Here is a 19,426-nt window from a genome sequence, read left to right on the forward strand (position 1 = left end):
ATCCGGCTTGTTATCAGTGCACAGTTCAAAAGCCAGCATCTGTGATGGTATGAGGGGGCATTAGTGCACGTGCCATGGGGAGCTTGTACATCTGGGAAGGCATCATTAATACTGAATGATATATACACATTTCAGAGCAATATGCTGCCATCCAGACAAAATCTTTTTCAGGTAAGGCCTTCCTTCTTTCAGCAAGACAATGCCAAACTGCTTTCTGCACATATTAAAACTGCATGGATTTGTAGTAAAAGAGTCCGGGTGCTAAACTGGCCTGCCTGCAGTCCTGACCTGTCTCCCATTTAAAATATTTGGTGCATTGTGAAGCGCAAAATACGACAAAGGAGACCCTGAAGTGTTGAGCAACTGAAATTGTATATCAGGCAAGAATGGGACAACATTTCTCTTTCAAAACTACAGCAACTGGTCTCCTCAGTTCCCAAACATTTACAGTGTTGTTAAAAGTAGAGGTGATGCAACACAGTGATAAACATGCCCCTGTCCCAACTTTTCTGAAATGTATTGCTGACATCAAATTCAAAATGAGCACATTTTTTCAAAAAACAATAACATTTCTCAGTTTGAACATTTGATATGTTGTCTTTGTACTATTTTCAATGAGATATTGGGTTTCCATGATTTGCAAATCTGTTTGTATTTCTGTTTTACACAGTGTCCCAACTTTTTTGAAATTGGGGTCATAAATGTCACTTTCTAACCTGCATCTAACTTGCTAGCTAACTGCCATCATCTTTTTTAGGTTTGCTAAGACAGGTAAAGTTAAATTAACTGTGTCCTCCTGAATTACAATGAGAAAGGACAATGCTAAAATGTACTGTAAAAAAACAAGATGGGTTCTGACTTCGTTTTTGACAAACAGCTTCATCTCGAGGTCCGTGGTGGTGCCTGGGTTGATGTTGGGTCTCTCCAACAAGGCGTCTTTGATGAAAATGGCGGCAGCTCGCAGGATAAAGGAGGCAAACAGGTTCATGTGAATGTTGTTCCTCATGCAGTGCAGCTTCCTGAAAATATCACAGCACATGGATACTGTCCTATTGAACACCAATATACATTGTTTTGTCCATCTGAATTGAACTCTGGTGCATTTTTACCCTCTTTAGGGAGGGGATAACACTGCAATCCCACTAACGTGTGGACCTTCCAAGCAAACTCAAGCTTGGTTCTGGTATATTAAGAAAGAGATTTGACTCTGAAATAACTCGACTACAGGAAGTGACCAAACATGCCAGTGTTTTGGGTTGCAGCTTTTTTATTTTGGAGATGAACTGCTAAACTAAGCTGCAAAGCATAAACTGAGCCGTAGGACAGAGCCGTAGTGCTGCAGAAATGCCATGTGTTCTGGAGATTTGGACTGATTAACAAAATGAAAGAAATTTATCTATAAAATTATGCTAGAAATTGTTTGTCATTCTGGAGCATGGGAATCACCTGCAGCAGCAAATGTGCATAATTTGGTCTCACCTTTGACTTTATTACCTGTGATTTCTTGATCACAAGTAATAAAGTCAAGTGAGGCCATGTGACAAGACCATAAGAGTGGACCTCCTGTACTGATCCTTAGGGAATACCAGAGTATGCCAGTAATATGGCAGTTTACATTATCTTTATATGCTAGACGGAGTTGACGCTAAGATTTGTATGGCTCCCTATGCACTAATAATCCAGTGGTGTGACTTACCTGAAGGCTACTAGGATACCAAGTGCCAGCACCAGTGCTCCCAGTGAGAGGGAATAACCAACAGTGTATATGACCCTGAATTTACTGAGAATTTTGCCATAGTATTGCTGTAAACATAGAAGCAGAGACACCCACACAAACATCATTTTTTCGAGTTTGCCCATGAGCACAATGATGATGCAGTTTAACCATTACTGCTGTACCAGTCAAACGTTTGTAGACGTACCGCATCAGTCTGGGCCAGATCATTTGTTTCACACTCACTCGCGTTCATCTCTTTGGCCCACTGGCCATCGGCTTTGCACTCCAGATACACCAGGCCATGTTGGACTGGAATACACAAAGAGTCATACACAAGCTCACGGTTACTGTTTGTTATCATGCTGTTGCTTGCATGAAAAATAATGCAAATGGTCTGTGTTGACTGTGTTTCTGGCAGGTTTATGGCAATGCTATTTTAAAACAGTTGTACACTGTGTACATGACCTTGACTGTCCCTTTGCATTGCAGAAACCATAGACAAATATTTTCACAATTATTCCTGCTGATGTGCGTGGATGCTCACCTTTTGCATGCCAGGGCAGATACTTGGGGCAGGGGACGCTCACCGTGGTGTTCGGGAGACCATCCGGCCAGCAGGCGAATTTATAGAATGTCCGATTACACACAAGACCTGCATAACGGAGCCATGCATGGTCAGAGGAGTCATAGATCAAGGATGGTCATCACCAAATCTCTATACCATCATCATTATCTTCTTTTCCCTATAGCCAGCAAGGACTGTAAGGGCACCACTGATGACATTTTAACAGTCTATCATTGGTGTGTCTAGGGCATTTAAACTTGGTGGAGCCCAACCCTTTCCAGGCTTGATCAATGGACAATTTAGAGTAGCCACTTAGCCTAACTGCATGTCTTTGGACTATGGGGGAAACCGGAGCACCTGGAGGAAATCCACGAAGATACAGGGAGAACATACAAACTCCACACAGAGAGGCCCTTCGTCGGCTGTGAGGTTTGAACCCGGAACCTTCTTGCTGCGAGGTGATGGTACCAACCACTACACTACCATGCTGCCCCATCTATCCCATACTCAGTCTATACAAGTTCAACTTTATTGTATTGAGACTCAAGCACTGCAATCAATTAGATCACTCCTGGCTGGCTCTCTCCTGGCTGGCTCACCCCTGACTGGTTATTCTGCACATATTCTTGGAACCAATCCAGAATGTAGCTGCCCAACTCATCTCATCTCATTATCTCTAGCCGCTTTATCTTTCTACAGGGTCGCAGGCAAGCTGGAGCCTATCCCAGCTGACTACAGGCGAAAGGCGGGGTACACCCTGGACAAGTCGCCAGGTCATCACAGGGCTGACACATAGACACAGACAACCATTCACACTCACATTCACACCTACGGTCAATTTAGAGTCACCAGTTAACCTAACCTGCATGTCTTTGGACTGTGGGGGAAACTGGAGCACCCGGAGGAAACCCACGCGGACACGGGGAGAACATGCAAACTCCGCACAGAAAGGTCCTTGCCGGCCACGGGGCTCAAACCCGGACCTTCTTGCTGTGAGGCAACAGCGCTAACCACTACACCACCGTGCCGCCCAGCTGCCCAACTTTAAAACAATATTTTACAGTTTATCCAAGTGATTTTACTTCTGTATTACTGGCAAACTGGATTGACACACAACAAAGCCACAGTAATGGTCAAATTCTGCAAAGTAACAGAAGCCTTTTGAGCAAATAATTTGATTTGACCAGCCAGCCAGCCTTTAAGACAGAAAGACACCATGCATCAAGACTCTTTTCTGTATGGATTCCAGAGTGGTGGGAATAACTTGATCGAGCTGTTCCATCCCTTTCTATCTTCAAACAGTTCAGTCCCTTTCTGTCTTCAAATGCAGACTAAAGACCTCTTTTTTCAGTAAGTGATGTGTCTTCAGTCTGCACTACCATAAGCATAGGTTTTACCAGCAGACAACCAAATCTTTCTTGGTAACTACAGAATGTATAAATATCGTATCTCCTTCCACTCCTTTGATAACTTTCTTTTGTACCTCACTTCTATGAGATAAGAAGCATATCAGATGTGCCAATACACAAATATCAAAATAACCAATGTGCTTTATGATATTAGTACATCAATAGCACTAAAATATTATATCCGGAACCCCTTTACAAATTGAAAAAATGTGCAGATTGATGTCATTTTGTGTCATCTGTTCATTATTGTGACAACAAACACCAGGCTTATGTCACATAATACCACTTGGTATCGGATGTTAGGATCAGAGCATTGTTCTGAGTAAATGAGGATGGTATCAGACGACTACTCAATACCCGTATCCCAAGTATACTTCTAGTATTACAACCCAGTGTTTTGTACGCTAAATATCTCAGTACAGTGTGTACCTGATGATTCATGTTATATCAAATCCAGGGTTCTCACCAGGATTTTTTTTTAGCGTAATGGGTTATGGCGAGGGAGCGTAGCGACCGAGCGGGGGGATGGTGCGGAGATTTTGAAAAATCATGCCCAAAATTGGCCATATTTGACGTTCCTGGAGGGGATAAATTGCATTTTTTATGTTGTATATCCTTGATGGAAAATTGTTACATCTTTGGATCTTGGCAATGTGTTACCTACTGTTGTATTTCACTGAACTACAAAGGGTGTTGTCAAAAGATATGTAAACTCAGACACAACCAAAGAGATAATGAATGTTTTATTGTATTAAGAAATTAAGAAATGCCTGAGCACATAAATGATTTAAAGCCACAAGGGCGATCACGTTTGGCACATTGGAGCTGAATCCCATGACTAAAATCATATCATTAACCTCATTCTCACCTGTGAATTTCCAGCCTCTGCTCGTCTTCCTCCATCTCCTCCTCTATCTCCAACAGCGGGCTCTCCCCCACTAGGCCTACCTCCATCCTCTGCCCGTTTATCTGCTACCTCCTTTCCTCTGCCTCCTATGTCCTTTCCTTCATCTCCTCCAACCTCTCTTGTGCCTGTCTCCTTATAGAAATATAACGATGGATGGCATGCAGGCAGATTACCAGTGTGTTAATGTTAGCCACAGTGGGATCCAGTAAATTAGCGCTAATTAGGGTATTAGGCAGAAAAAGAAATTTACCAGTCAAAAATAATATTTTATATAATCCTGATAAGCGCCGCAGGTGCGAAGACGAGCGCCGCAGGCGCGAAGTCCCTCTCGGGGGGTCTGGGGGCATGCCCCCCCAGAAAATTTTTGAAATGTAGACTTCATTTCCTGCATTCTAGGACATTTTCAGGGTGAAATGGCGTGTAATTTTTGATCAGAAATATTGCATATTTTTACTTTGTATTTTTTTCAGTTTCACTCCTGAATGTATCAGATGTATGTATGGTGTCTGATTTGGTAACAAAAGTGAAAAGAAAATAAACAACAATGAATTGTATATAATCTTTTGATCTAGTTACAGTATTTAATAAAAAAAAAAACCCAACAGTATTCTATTTTACCATACCCCAATGAAACCCCCTTGTTAATCAATGTATCACACATACCTTTTCTGTCTTTTTGTGGAAAAACGAATCAGTTTTTGTCACATTCAATTTGGGGCGTTTGTTGGGATTCATCTTGATCCAGAAGAGTGAGTCAGCAAAAAAAAATGCGGTTCTCCCGCCAAGAAAGAGGAAACTACAACGCAGGGTGTTTGGCAATTTTCGACCAATCAGAATTCGCGATTTATTCAGTCCGCATGTTACAAGATTCAGTGCGGGCCAAAATGGCGGAAACGATGAAATATTCTGATTTTTCATTTCAAGTTTTCAGTATTTTTCGTATTAAACTGTGTTTCTTACGATTTGTAAATGATGGCGGAACCACACACGGACTGGCCATCGGGAGTAGCGGGAGTTTTCCCGGTGGGCTGGTGGTTCAGCGTGGGCCAGCGGAGAAAAAAAAAAAAAAAACAGTTGCGCGCTGGCCTTTAATATGATAAGCAATGTTAACAGTTTCTTTAACAAACTGTTAACATTGCTTATCATATTAAAGGCCAGCGCGCAACTGTAATAAGCAATGTTAACAGTTTGTTAAAGAAACTGTTAACATTGCTTATCATATTAAAGGCCAGCGCGCAACTGTTTTTGTTTTTTTTTTCTCCGCCGGCCCACGCTGAACCACCAGCCCACCGGGAAAACTCCCGCTACTCCCGATGGCCAGTCCGTGTGTGGGCGGAACATAACTGGATTTATCGGATGACATGTGGGAGTATTCATGTGCGAAAATTTTCGGCATTATCGTCCGTTTCAGTATCCGTCTGTGTGTATACTTGCCCGTTGAAATCGGCAATTGCCCGTCAAATTTACGGGTGGACGGGTCTCTGCCTAATACCTTAGCGCTAATCATCCGATACGTGCGCCCTGTCATATTGCTAAACCTGCTTACAAAGTAGACGTTTTCATTCATCAAAGGGCTTTGGGTTAAGTTTTCAAGCGTGATGGAAAACCTGTAGAAGTGGTGCACTTACATTTCTAACTGTGAAGAAAGAGCGAATGTCTCTTTTTTTGCGAGGGGGTCCGTCATCCATTGTCATTCACCGAAGTCCAGCTCAAGAGAAAGTTATCGCCAGGATCTCTCTCTCTCTCTCTCTCTCTCTCTCTCTCGGAACTGATTTCCAGGCATGGGTTTCCTAACAAACGTAGGCTGATTTTGACACCTTGAAAACTGCTCAAGTGCGCAGGAAAAAAAAAAACTTTTGGCGATGGTGATGAACAACTGAAAACAACCGTTACGCTATATTAAAAATTTAGCGTAGCGGGGGGAAATTACCGTTGCGGTCTGAAATTTTAGCGTAGCGGGCCGCAACCATATAAAGCGCTGGCGAGAACCCTGAAATCCATTGGAGTTTTACCAGGACATGCGATTTAAAGGAATGGATAAGACTCCAGGAAAACTTGACTTTTTGTACAAAGCCGTTAACATGGTCACTATCACAGATTTGCTTACATTTAAATAGACCTAGAAATACAGAATCTTCAATATTAAAATATTCAAGATACTGAACATTTCATTTCTTTGTTTTAAATTCTAAAACCTGTTTATTTTCAATTCTACCTGAAAAAAATCCCAGATTTTCAGTGTGGTCTCAGACTTTTGTACACAATAATATTCTACTTTTTAGCAATACGGACTTGCCTCCTCTATAGAAGAAACTCTAAAGAAAGAATCTGGTCTTAAATAAAAGTCTGATCACTAATCAGAGCATGCTTTCATTGTGGAACAAAAGACTAGTGAGTAATGTGTGCAAACATTGTACAACATGATTAATGGGACTTTGATATGTCCAGCACTCCAGCTATGCACAGCTCTGAAAGAAACCACTAGGAGAAAGAAAGTCCACCTGTGGCTGGTGGTTCTCTGCTGTTATTCCTGAGACACTCCTCTTCGTAGTTCATCCACTCTTTCATTAAAAGTTTCATGGACAAGGCAGAGGACACCTGCGAGATAAGCAGTGACAACATCGCACTGATTAAAATGAAACTGAGCACTGTAGCACCTTATTACAGTACATGCTGATGGTTTTATTGTGCAGTTACAGAGAGTGCGAGGATGTGATTCTTCCGGATTTTTCCGGAATTCCGGATTTTCAGGCATAAAAATGCGACCCTCGTGAATCATGCAAATTCGTTTTTTTTTTTTGGGGGGGGGGGGTAGGACCACATTACCACATTATCCATAGGCAACTCCAATGAGCCACGCATGCGCACCCTAGGTTAAGCGGTACCAATAATAATAAAAAAAAAAAAAGCCCATTATGCATAATGCGAGAGTAACCTTTATGTGACCCGAGTCTTGAAGACTTGAACAAAGTTAGCTAGCTAGCTGGCGTCGTTAGCGTTACGGTTAGCTCGGCCAGGAAGCACCGGACAACAGGCTGGAGACAGAGCGGGGTTTTTGTGAGCGTCGTTATCAACACCTACTATAGGAATGCTGCCCACCGGAGGCCACTCAAGTTTTGGATGAGGGTAGAGCCTGAGGGTTTGCTAAAGCAGTGTGAGGGAAGAGTGAAGGTGCGATGCTGGGGCAAAAGGAGGCGGCGCAGGGCGCTGAAGGTCGCCGGACGGAGTTCCGCGCTTGGCCGCTTCCAGCCCTCAGGACACTCGGGGGCTGCGTGCTGCTCCTGCTGCTCCAGGCGGCCCTGTGCCTCGCCAGACTCAGCGGGATAATCAGCACCAACAGCCATAACAACCACCAGAGTGTCAATGTTTACATGAGTGAAGATGAGGTGAAGAAACTTCTGGGTGAGTGTCTGAGTGTGTGTGTGTGTGTGTGTGGGGGGGGGTTCCTCTCTCAGTCCATGTTGGCTGTGTGTGTGTGTGTGTGTGTGTGTGTGTGTGAGAGATAAAGCAGCCTGGATGTAGAAACACATTACACTGTTAGCTTGCAAACTAATTTAATACTTTACATAAGTACACACGAGTGAAGTTAGGAATTAATCAGTTTGTTAATTCATCAACAGTTTTGTTTTCCAGGTAGTAGTTTTAAAGTGTGTCCCAGTTTGAATTCACTGGAAATTGTAGTTAGTTAGTTAGTAACACATCTGTAAACGAGCGCTATTACGCATGCGTATGAACAGGCCGAATCCCAAACGGCTCCTGGTTGGAGACGGAGTGCACTATTGTAGAAGCCTTTTTATACTTTCTATAGGGCGGTTTTGGAGAGAGCTGGGAGGCATTTGGGATTCAGCCGCAACTAGCTGCTCTTTTGTTAATAATAATAATAATAATAATAATAATAATAATAATGAACTGAATCCCAAATGCCCCCCAGCTCTCTCCAAAACCGCCTTATAGAAAGTATAAAAAGGCTTCTACAGTAGTGCACTCCGTCTTCAACCAGGAGCCGTTTGGGATTCGGCCTGTTCATAATCATGATGATAATTATATGATATAATTATATAATAATAATAATAATAATAATTATTATTATTATTATTAGACTGCATGGTGGTGTAGTGGTTAGCACTGTCGCCTCACAGCAAGAAGGTCCTGGGTTCGAGCCGCGTGGCCGGCAAGGGCCTTTCTGTGTGGAGTTAAACTGCTCACCTTGAATTCCATTTGGCCATTAACGGGGTGCTGAGTCATTATAACATCTCATGGGTAAAGTTCTCTGAAACTGTCTGTTTATACACCACACTGCTGCCGTGTCGCATTATGGGTCCATATATTTTCCTGCTTTTTTGTCCTTGGCCAATCACATCCCTGGAGTGCTCTGCGGTGAGAGTTCCATGTATGTGTTTATGCAAATGATGAAATGAAACTTGGTAAACACTTCAAGCAATACTTCGTTTTGTTTTAAACTGAACACTATTGAGTGTATTCAGTCCAAAAACCCATACCACCAACCAAATAGTACTCAGTTTACACAGGTGATTGTTCAGTCCCTTGTCCTCTTGAGGTTTGAGAACTATAGCCTACTCCTGGCTGGCTCGCTTTTGCATATGCTGTTACTTCCTTGCAACTAATCCATAATACAGGTGCATATTTCAAAATACTGTAATACCTACAGACGATTTTGTACAAGGTGACACGGATTGGCAGTAGTAATTGGAAAAACTTTGATTTAACTCCAAAATGCTTTTTTTTCCCGCCAAGATCGGATCTGATTAGTCAGTTGATGTTACTTTTCTCAACAGAAGTACTGATCACAAGGCAAATCACGTGCTTATATTAATGGACTCATTTTAATACATGATCCAAGTTACACAGGGACTTGTATGACACACAATCTACGCTGAATAATAAACAGATTGAAATATGTGTTGTTTAACAAAGAAAAACTTCTTCTTATCATAGATATGGTGAAGCTTTTTACAAGGAGTCTCCAGTGTCAACACTTCATTACAGACAGAGTTAAAGCTGTAACTTTACGTTTTCTGTCATGGAAGTCTTTAGGAGTCAGATCAGATAATAATTTAATGTTGCTTGGTACCATGACAAGCTGCGTTTTTTTTGTATTTTATTAACTTGGAGAGAAAGAAGTTACTTTTCAAAGGGGGTGTACTCATTTACGCTGAGCACTGTAAGTGATAACAGGACCTAACTTGTTTTGCAGATGTTCCACAACATTAAATCCATTCATCCATCCATTATCTGTAGCTGCTTATCCTGTTCTACAGGGTCGCAGGCAAGCTGGAGCCTATCCCAGCTGACTACGGGCGAAAGGCGGGGTACACCCTGGACAAGTCACCAGGTCATCACAGGGCTGACACATAGAGACAAACAACCATTCACACTCACACCTACGGTCAATTTAGAACCACCAATTAGCTTAACCTGCATGTCTTTGGACTGTGGGGGAAACCGGAGCACCCGGAGGAAACCCACGTGGACAACATGCAAACTCCACACAGAAAGGCCCCCCCGTCAGCCCCAGGGCTCGAACCCAGAACCTTCTTGCTGTGAGGCGACAGTGCTAACCACTACACCACCGTGCCGCCCCAACAACGTTAAATGTCTAATATAAATGGATAAAAAGTGTAACGTGGCATTATTTTAAAAAAGGAAAAATTGTAATAGGCAACGTCTAACACTTCAGGGTGGAAACAGTAACTGCACTTCATTACACCACCTTGCTATTGATTACTTTCTTATAACTGCACACCATGTTTATCATGATCATCATCATCATTAGCATACTATCTTGACTATTACTATGGTACAATGTAGTTTTGTTTATCATCATTTAAGCCTGCTGTGCGTCTGGCAGGTGATCTTTTGTGTACATCATCCCTCTATAAATACAACCCCGATTCCAAAAAAGTTGGGACAAAGTACAAATTGTAAATAAAAACAGAATGCAATGATGTGGAAGTTTCAAAATTCCATATTTTATTCAGAATAGAACATAGATGACATATCAAATGTTTAAACTGAGAAAATGTATCATTTAAAGAGAAAAATTAGGTGATTTTAAATTTCATGACAACAACACATCTCAAAAAAGTTGGGACAAGGCCATGTTTCCCACTGTGAGACATCCCCTTTTCTCTTTACAACAGTCTGTAAACGTCTGGGGACTGAGGAGACAAGTTGCTCAAGTTTAGGGATAGGAATGTTAACCCATTCTTGTCTAATGTAGGATTCTAGTTGCTCAACTGTCTTAGGTCTTTTTTGTCGTATCTTCCGTTTTATGATGCGCCAAATGTTTTCTATGGGTGAAAGATCTGGACTGCAGGCTGGCCAGTTCAGTACCCGGACCCTTCTTCTACGCAGCCATGATGCTGTAATTGATGCAGTATGTGGTTTGGCATTGTCATGTTGGAAAATGCAAGGTCTTCCCTGAAAGAGACGTCGTCTGGGTGGGAGCATATGTTGCTCTAGAACCTTTCCAGATGTGTAAGCTGCCCATGCCACACGCACTAATGCAACCCCATACCATCAGAGATGCAGGCTTCTGAACTGAGCGCTGATAACAACTTGGGTCGTCCTTCTCCTCTTTAGTCCGAATGACACAGCGTCCCTGATTTCCATAAAGAACTTCAAGTTTTGATTCGTCTGGCCACAGAACAGTTTTCCACTTTGCCACAGTCCATTTTAAATGAGCCTTGGCCCAGAGAAGACGTCTGCGCTTCTGGATCATGTTTAGATACGGCTTCTTCTTTGAACTATAGAGTTATAGCTGGCAACGGCGGATGGCACGGTGAATTGTGTTCACAGATAATGTTCTCTGGAAATATTCCTGAACCCATTTTGTGATTTCCAATACAGAAGCATGCCTGTATGTGATGCAGTGCCGTCTAAGGGCCCGAAGATCACGGGCACCCAGCATGGTTTTCCGGCCTTGACCCTTACGCACAGAGATTCTTCCAGATTCTCTGAATCTTTTGATGATATTATGCACTGTAGATGATGATATGTTCAAACTCTTTGCAATTTTACACTGTCGAACTCCTTTCTGATATTGCTCCACTATTTGTCGGTGCAGAATTAGGGGGATTGGTGATCCTCTTCCCATCTTTACTTCTGAGAGCCGCTGCCACTCCAAGATGCTCTTTTTATACCCAGTCATGTTAATGACCTATTGCCAATTGACCTAATGAGTTGCAATTTGGTCCTCCAGCTGTTCCTTTTTTGTACCTTTAACTTTTCCAGCCTCTTATTGCCCCTGTCCCAACTTTTCTGAGATGTGTTGCTGTCATGAAATTTCAAATGAGCCAATATTTGGCATGAAATTTCAAAATGTCTCACTTTCAACATTTGATATGTTGTCTATGTTCTATTGTGAATACAATATCAGTTTTTGAGATTTGTAAATTATTGCATTCCGTTTTTATTTACAATTTGTACTCTGTCCCAACTTTTTTGGAATCGGGGTTGTAAAACACATTTCTTTCACGCTATTGATTTTCTCCTAGGGGTCGAGATAATTATGTTGTTTTGCTGGTAAACAATACTCCACTGTGTGTTGGCCGTTTCCATTGCTCAGCCAGATAGAGCTGCCGTTGTTTAGCGTGACACTCATACCCTTTAAACACTTCTACAGAAACTCACAGGCCATCAGCTTTGCTGACAATCTTCGTATTTAATTCAGTTTTATTCCTCTTATTAATAATTAATTCTATTTTCTTGTAAATTTAATCTGTGATGTGCAGGAACACCCAGGAGGGCGTCCTAGTCGAGTTAATAAATAAAATGAAATATGAAAGCTGGAGGAGAGATGTAGGCTGACCTGGGTACAGGAGAAGAAAATGATCATGCTCAGAAGAAACGCCTGTGACATCCCTTAGTCGTGCTACTGCTGACGTTAGGTGGGGGGCCTGAGGGTGGCGGAGGTCAGAATCACCTCATAGGAATCCTTTAAGGGTCACCACGCTACCTAAACTGAACACAAACACACATACAGCATAAATGTCATGTTCTGTTCATGGTTTGGTACCCAACATCCATTTAACTCTGGCTGGTTTTTATAGATTTTATGGGAAAAAAAATCCACAGACAAATCAGTCTGTAACTGACCTAACAAGGTCATTACCCCTTTCAAACTCATCCATTTTATTTTTTTTTTCCATTAGGTCATTGACTCTGGTATTTATCAACCTTTTTACTTTAGAAAGCAAGTTCAGTGTATTATAAAGTACTTTTAAACCAAAGTTCTTTCCATACGGTTGCACAGAGAAAAAAAAATGACACCCATTTGAAATACTATCAAAAAGCAAACTTATACAATAGGTTTTTAAACAATGCGGACATACTGTATGCACTTCTTATTAGATTAATGAACAAATACCAATCAGCTATTTAACAGTTATTCCACGAAATCGAGTCGTATATGATCTGATAGCCATGTCAGCCTATAAGCCATGTACGACGAGATTGAGTGGAATAACTTTTATTCTATCCACATTCACTGGATTTTGGGAAACAGAGCATTTTTATTTTTTGCAAATTCAATCAATAAAAACTTTATACAAAATGTCCAACAAAATCATTTCCGCTTAGAATGTAAAAAAAAAACGTTGAAATGACTGGAGCAATTTGTGAAAAATGTGATGTTAATACTTCTTAAAAAAAAGATACGTTCTTACCATCAAATACTTTCATTCCTATATTTTGTTGCTGTTTTTCTGTATTTTTGGGGTTTTGTTTTCGAGTAGAGTTTTATTTCATCCTCGGTTGGTTCAGCAACATGCTCCGCCATTTTCTTCTTCTTTAGGGTTTTTTGGCGATTGGCAAACCAACTTAAAGTGCATATCCTGGACCAAATTCATTTTTTTTTATATGAAAGAACGTCCCTTTCCACACTCATCCAGAAGGGTAATTTTGCACAAGGCCATCTGTCTACAGCAGAAAAAAATAAAATAACAAAACGCGTCTGGAAAAATCCCAAATCCCAAGGGAGTCTGGAGCCAGATTCGTGACATCACCTGCGGAAGCGCGAGCAGGCTGCGAGAGCTTTGCACGGTTTCAGTGCACAGCCTGTGTAGACCAAGTTTAGCAGCTAGCGATGTTGCATTGAAATATGGAATTGTCACTTGAGCGCAATGTGGAAAATGATGAGTACTAATCCCATCAGGATTGGTGTTGCTACACCCTCCTACGATACATCTGTTAACCATTTTAATAATTACGCGATAACGTTGAAGAAATTTGCAGAAAACCACCAGGTCGTTTTCTCATAAACAAACCAGTGCTGACGTAGGATTCAGAGGGAGGCGTCCCACACGCAACGTCACGAAAATCAATGTTTCCCGGGAAATCCAAACGCCAAGTTTTTTCAGAGGCGGACCAATTCGCCTCAAATGGCTTGATTTCAACTGAATTTTTCTGGTATTGCGCAAGGTAAAACAAATTGCACAAAATGCAAAATGTGACAGATATTTCACCAAAATGTAATATAAAATAGAATTACATTGATCTTGCTCCTGAATTTACCCGTGATATGCACTTTAAAGGTGTGTTACCGCCACAGGCTGGGCTGGAGTGTGGAACAGGAGATATTTGGGGGGTGGGGAACTATACTCTTTTAGCTGTTTCTGTTTCTTTTTAATACTTGATAACAAAGTGATATATCTGACTTGATGTGCGCTGCCATTTTGTTTATCTCTACTCACGGTATATGAGCTGATAGCCTAGTAGTAGAGTAGCCAATCAGAGCATGCAATTGCTCATATCCAGTGAATGTCTCATCTCATCTCATTATCTCTAGCCGCTTTATACTGTTCTACAGGGTCGCAGGCAAGCTGGAGCCTATCCCAGCTGACTACGGGCGAAAGGCGGGGTTCACCCTGGACAAGTCGCCAGGTCATCACAGGGCTGACACATAGACACAGACAACCATTCACACTCACATTCACACCTACAGTCAATTTAGAGTCGCCAGTTAACCTAACCTGCATGTCTTTGGACTGTGGGGGAAACCGGAGCACCCGGAGGAAACCCACGCGGACACGGGGAGAACATGCAAACTCCGCACAGAAAGGCCCTCGCCGGCCACGGGACTTGAACCCGGACCTTCTTGATGTGAGGCGACAGCGCTAACCACTACACCACCGTGCCGCCCTCCAGTGAATGTGGATAGAATAAAGACTGATACGATTCTGTAACATGTAGCTCTCAATGTGTGTTTGTCTTGTGGCTGAGAAAACACACGGTTTTACTCATACAATCAATCATCAATCAATGGTCTTTCATTAAATAAGATAAATGTGCATATCTCATTTTGCACGACAAAGCAGAAGACAAAAAACATACAGTGGTGCTTGAAAGTTTGTGAACCCTTTAGAATTTTCTATATTTCTGCATAAATATGACCTAAAACATCATCAGATGTTCACACAAGTCCTAAAAGTAGATAAAGAGAACCCAGTTAAACAAATGAGACAAAAATATTATACTTGGTCATTTATTTATTGAAGAAAATGATCCAATATTACATATCTGTGAGTGGCAAAAGTATGTGAACCTCTAGGATTAGTAGTTAATTTGAAGGTGAAATTAGAGTCAGGTGTTTTCAATCAATGGGATGACAATCAGGTGTGAGTGGGCACCCTGTTTTATTTAAAGAACAGGGATCTATCAAAGTCTGATCTTCACAACACATGTTTGTGGAAGTGTATCATGGCATGAACAAAGGAGATTTCTGAGGACCTCAGAAAAAGTGTTGTTGATGCTCATCAGGCTGGAAAAGGTTACAAAACCATCTCTAAAGAGTTTGGACTCCACCAATCCACAGTCAGACAGATTGTGTACAAATGGAGGAAATTCAAGACCACTGTTACCCTCCCCAGGAGTGGTCGACCAACAAAGATCACTCCAAGAGCAAGGCGTGTAATAGTCGGCAAGGTCACAAAGGACCCCAGGGTAACTTCTAAGCAACTGAAGGCCTCTCTCACATTGGCTAATGTTAATGTTCATGAGTCCACCATCAGGAGAACACTGAACAACAATGGTGTGCATGGCAGCGTTGCAAGGAGAAAGCCACTGCTCTCCAAAAAGAACATTGCTGCTCGTCTGCAGTTTGCTAAAGATCACATGGACAAGCCAGAAGGCTATTGGAAAAATGTTTTGTGGATGGATGAAACCAAAATAGAACTTTTTGGTTTAAATGAGAAGCATTATGTTTGGAGAAAGGAAAACACTGCATTCCAGCATAAGAACCTTATCCCATCTGTGAAACATGGTGGTGGTAGTATCATGATTTGGGCCTGTTTTGCTGCATCTGGGCCAGGACGGCTTGCCATCATTGATGGAACAATGAATTCTGAATTATACCAGCAAATTCTAAAGGAAAATGTCAGGACATCTGTCCATGAACTGAATCTCAAGAGAAGGTTTGTCATGCAGCAAGACAACGACCCTAAGCACACAAGTCGTTCTACCAAAGAATGGTTAAAGAAGAATAAAGTTAATGTTTTGGAATGACCAAGTCAAAGTCCTGACCTTAATCCAATGGAAATGTTGTGGAAGGACCTGAAGCGAGCAGTTCATGTGAGGAAACCCACCAACATCCCAGAGTTGAAGCTGTTCTGTACGGAGGAATGGGCTAAAATTCCTCCAAGCCGGTGTGCAGGACTGATCAACAGTTACCGGAAACGTTTAGTTGCAGTTATTGCTGCACAAGGGGGTCACACCAGATACTGAAAGCAAAGTTTCACATACTTTTGCCACTCACAGATATGTAATATTGGATCATTTTCCTCAATAAATAAATGAGCAAGTATAATATTTTTGCCTCATTTGTTTAACTGGGCTCTCTTTATCTACTTTTAGGACTTGTGTGAAAATCTGATGATGTTTTAGGTCATATTTATGCAGAAATATAGAAAATTCTAAAGGTTCACAAACTTTCAAGCACCACTGTATAATAATAAACACTAAAGATTCAACAACGCCAAGAATCAAAGAAACGCTTCGGAAATTCTCTGTGCTGGTAATTAAACAGCTAATTCATATTTAAATATGATTCTATTAAAGAATAAGTTCTTAAATCTATCTGTATTAACTTTAGGATGTTGTGACTGCTTCTTTCTGAGATCGTATGTAGTCTTCTTAATTTGTGGAAGCAGGGGGTACAACGGGTAATTGTTCATCATTTTCAGTTTCTCGAAGATGTTCCTATCTTGTTTTTCTAACAGCACACGTATATCTATTCTCTTGCTGATGTACTTTCGCTTGAAGCATAATAATAATAATAATAAGAAGAAGAAGAAGTGTGGCCACCATCTTGGCGCCTGTGCAGTTCCAATAAAGTCCATCACCCCTAAGTTGTAGATTCAGATGCCTGTTCACGTCACTGGAGACAGGTACGAAACACCTGTATATTTCAGCGTTAATATACACAATGTAACGTATTGTTTATGTTCTTCTCTGTTCTTTCAGAAACCCCGATGCCTGTGGACCCACCTGATGGCACGCGAGAGAGAATAAAACATAGATGGAATGGTGCAGATGCGAAAACCGTGGGATCTTTCAGGCGCCGTTGTCATAGTTAGGACCAGATTTGTGCACAACATGAACGTAACTACACTAAAGGTGAAAAACGGTAAAATGACTCCTCTTACTTTGTAAGAGAACGAGTTATAATTTGATGACGTTGATAAAACAGAATGTAACACTTATTTACGTTTTCCAAACCGCTGCTTCCGTTTAAAGGGGTACAAAATATAATATATACTGTACAGTTGCTGATGTGACAAAGTAACGCATTCTTAAGTATTCTATCAAATTTATATACTAGAAAACAACGAAATATCTTGGTAATTGTAAATATAATACTTTATACGCTAAACCGCACAAGAGTCGCCATTTTTAAAAGACCGTGACGTCAGCGCTACCCACTGCACTAGCGGAACTCTCCGAAATAGAGGAGATAAGCGTGTAATCATGGCGTCGGGCGCATCAAGTGAAAGCGACAGCTCTGTCGAATCATACGAAGAGATCCCGCAAGACACACTGCAAGCAGGCTATGGCTTAGAAGGGTACCAGTTTGAACCTAGGAGAGGAACTCTCGACTCCGGTGATGAAATAAGAGAAGAAAGCTCGGATGACGGCGAGGATGAGACTGATGCTGACCATGGGCATGGTGAGCGTGGGGCAGAGCGTCTGCGTGCAGGTGACACGGCGTGGTGCTCGTGCGGAAAATGTAACGTGGAGTTGCTCACGAGTCCAGCAGAATTTATTTGCTGCAATGAGATAGGCGCCACCCGTGGACTTGCGAAATCGTCGCAAGAGGCAGAAACAGGTATTTCACACGTGCTATTCCCAACCTCAATGAGCCAACACAACTGGGCACATACATACGTCATGAGTGTTACGCAGAGAAAATGAACGTGCATTCTGATTGGATAAAATTAATATCATGGCGGGCTGTTCAAACTGCGGAAATAGTTTGCTCGAGCTACTTTCAAAACACTATAACTTTCCAACCTTAGAACAAAAAACTTTTGTAAGTCTTGAATAAGGTTCATCAGTGTGTGTTTTATTGTTATATTTACTCTATATATTGCCCTCTGTTCCTCTTTAAACTTATTAAAAACATACAAAATTGTGTTTTGCTGATGTATTTATCTCAAACACGTTACAGAAGTAGAAACCACCTTTTAAACGAAGGTGAAGTGAATGTCGGTGATTATTACACATACAGGACACTTTTTCGATGGAATAAAAACATGTGCTCTATTCCCTTCTAGCGGGTTTCATTCATTCGGTTTGATAGCATGCAGTATTGTCATCATATCGCTTACCCTACGTGTATTATGTCACTCTACTCAATGGAGAATGAGCGTTGAATATGGGTTGCGATACTGCATGGTTGTCAAGACAACATGACGTCACACGTTGGAGACGTAAAACTTCCATGCTAGCGAGCAACTGACAGTTTGTAAGCAAACATGACCGCCAGGTTCATCTCATCTCATCTCATTATCTCTAGCCGCTTTATCCTTCTACAGGGTCGCAGGCAAGCTGGAGCCTATCCCAGCTGACTACGGGTGAAAGGCAGGGTACACCCTGGACAAGTCGCCAGGTCATCACAGGGCTGACACAGAGACACAGACAACCATTCACACTCACATTCACACCTACGCTCAATTTAGAGTCACCAGTTAACCTAACCTGCATGTCTTTGGACTGTGGGGGAAACCGGAGCACCCGGAGGAAACCCACGCGGACACGGGGAGAACATGCAAACTCCGCACAGAAAGGCCCTAGCCGGCCCCGGGGCTCGAACCCAGGACCTTCTTGCTGTGAGGCGACAGCGCTAACCACTACACCACCGTGCCGCCCCACCGCCAGGTTTACTTTGTTAAATACGATTTTGGGAGAATTTTGAAAGAAAAAGATGCGTTGAGCACCCGAAAGGAGTGTGTATGTATAATAATAATAATAATAATAATAATAATATTGGCTGGCTTTTTTTGTGGTCTATCAGATATATTCCATTCAGTTACTTGTCTTTGACTTGTTCAATATCATATTAGCTGAATGGAATATATCTGATATACCACTCAACACCATCCAATATTATTTAAATAATGACTGAGACGAAGTCGAGGTTATTATTCACCGATATTCAGAGCCTGAAGCGGATAATTATTTTAGTATAAGTACACAAGTGATCATTAAAAAAAAATCATGTCAAACTTCAAAAGTGGCATTTAAATGTAATAACTGTGCGGCGCAGACTTGTCACTTCCCTACGCCGAGTCACATAAAATCCTTTGTTTTGA

At 41.7% G+C, this 19,426-nt stretch overlaps 1 protein-coding gene across 1 annotated transcript in view; it reads right to left on the bottom strand.

Moving 5' to 3' along the window:
* The window catches only part of gcgra (glucagon receptor a), a 254,757-nt gene that overhangs the window by 42,775 nt on the left and 192,556 nt on the right, over nt 1–19,426 (bottom strand). The window contains exons 2-7 of the mRNA XM_060941983.1: nt 12,430–12,581; nt 7,100–7,196; nt 2,262–2,369; nt 1,923–2,026; nt 1,697–1,803; nt 860–1,019 (exon numbers count right to left, since the gene is read on the bottom strand). Coding sequence (XP_060797966.1) covers nt 860–1,019; nt 1,697–1,803; nt 1,923–2,026; nt 2,262–2,369; nt 7,100–7,196; nt 12,430–12,480 — 627 coding nt within the window. The 5' untranslated portion in view covers nt 12,481–12,581. The remainder of the gene's footprint in view (nt 1–859; nt 1,020–1,696; nt 1,804–1,922; nt 2,027–2,261; nt 2,370–7,099; nt 7,197–12,429; nt 12,582–19,426) is intronic.

This window comes from Neoarius graeffei, chromosome 16 (assembly GCF_027579695.1).
Source record: "Neoarius graeffei isolate fNeoGra1 chromosome 16, fNeoGra1.pri, whole genome shotgun sequence".
NCBI classification, from domain to species: Eukaryota; Metazoa; Chordata; class Actinopteri; order Siluriformes; family Ariidae; genus Neoarius; species Neoarius graeffei.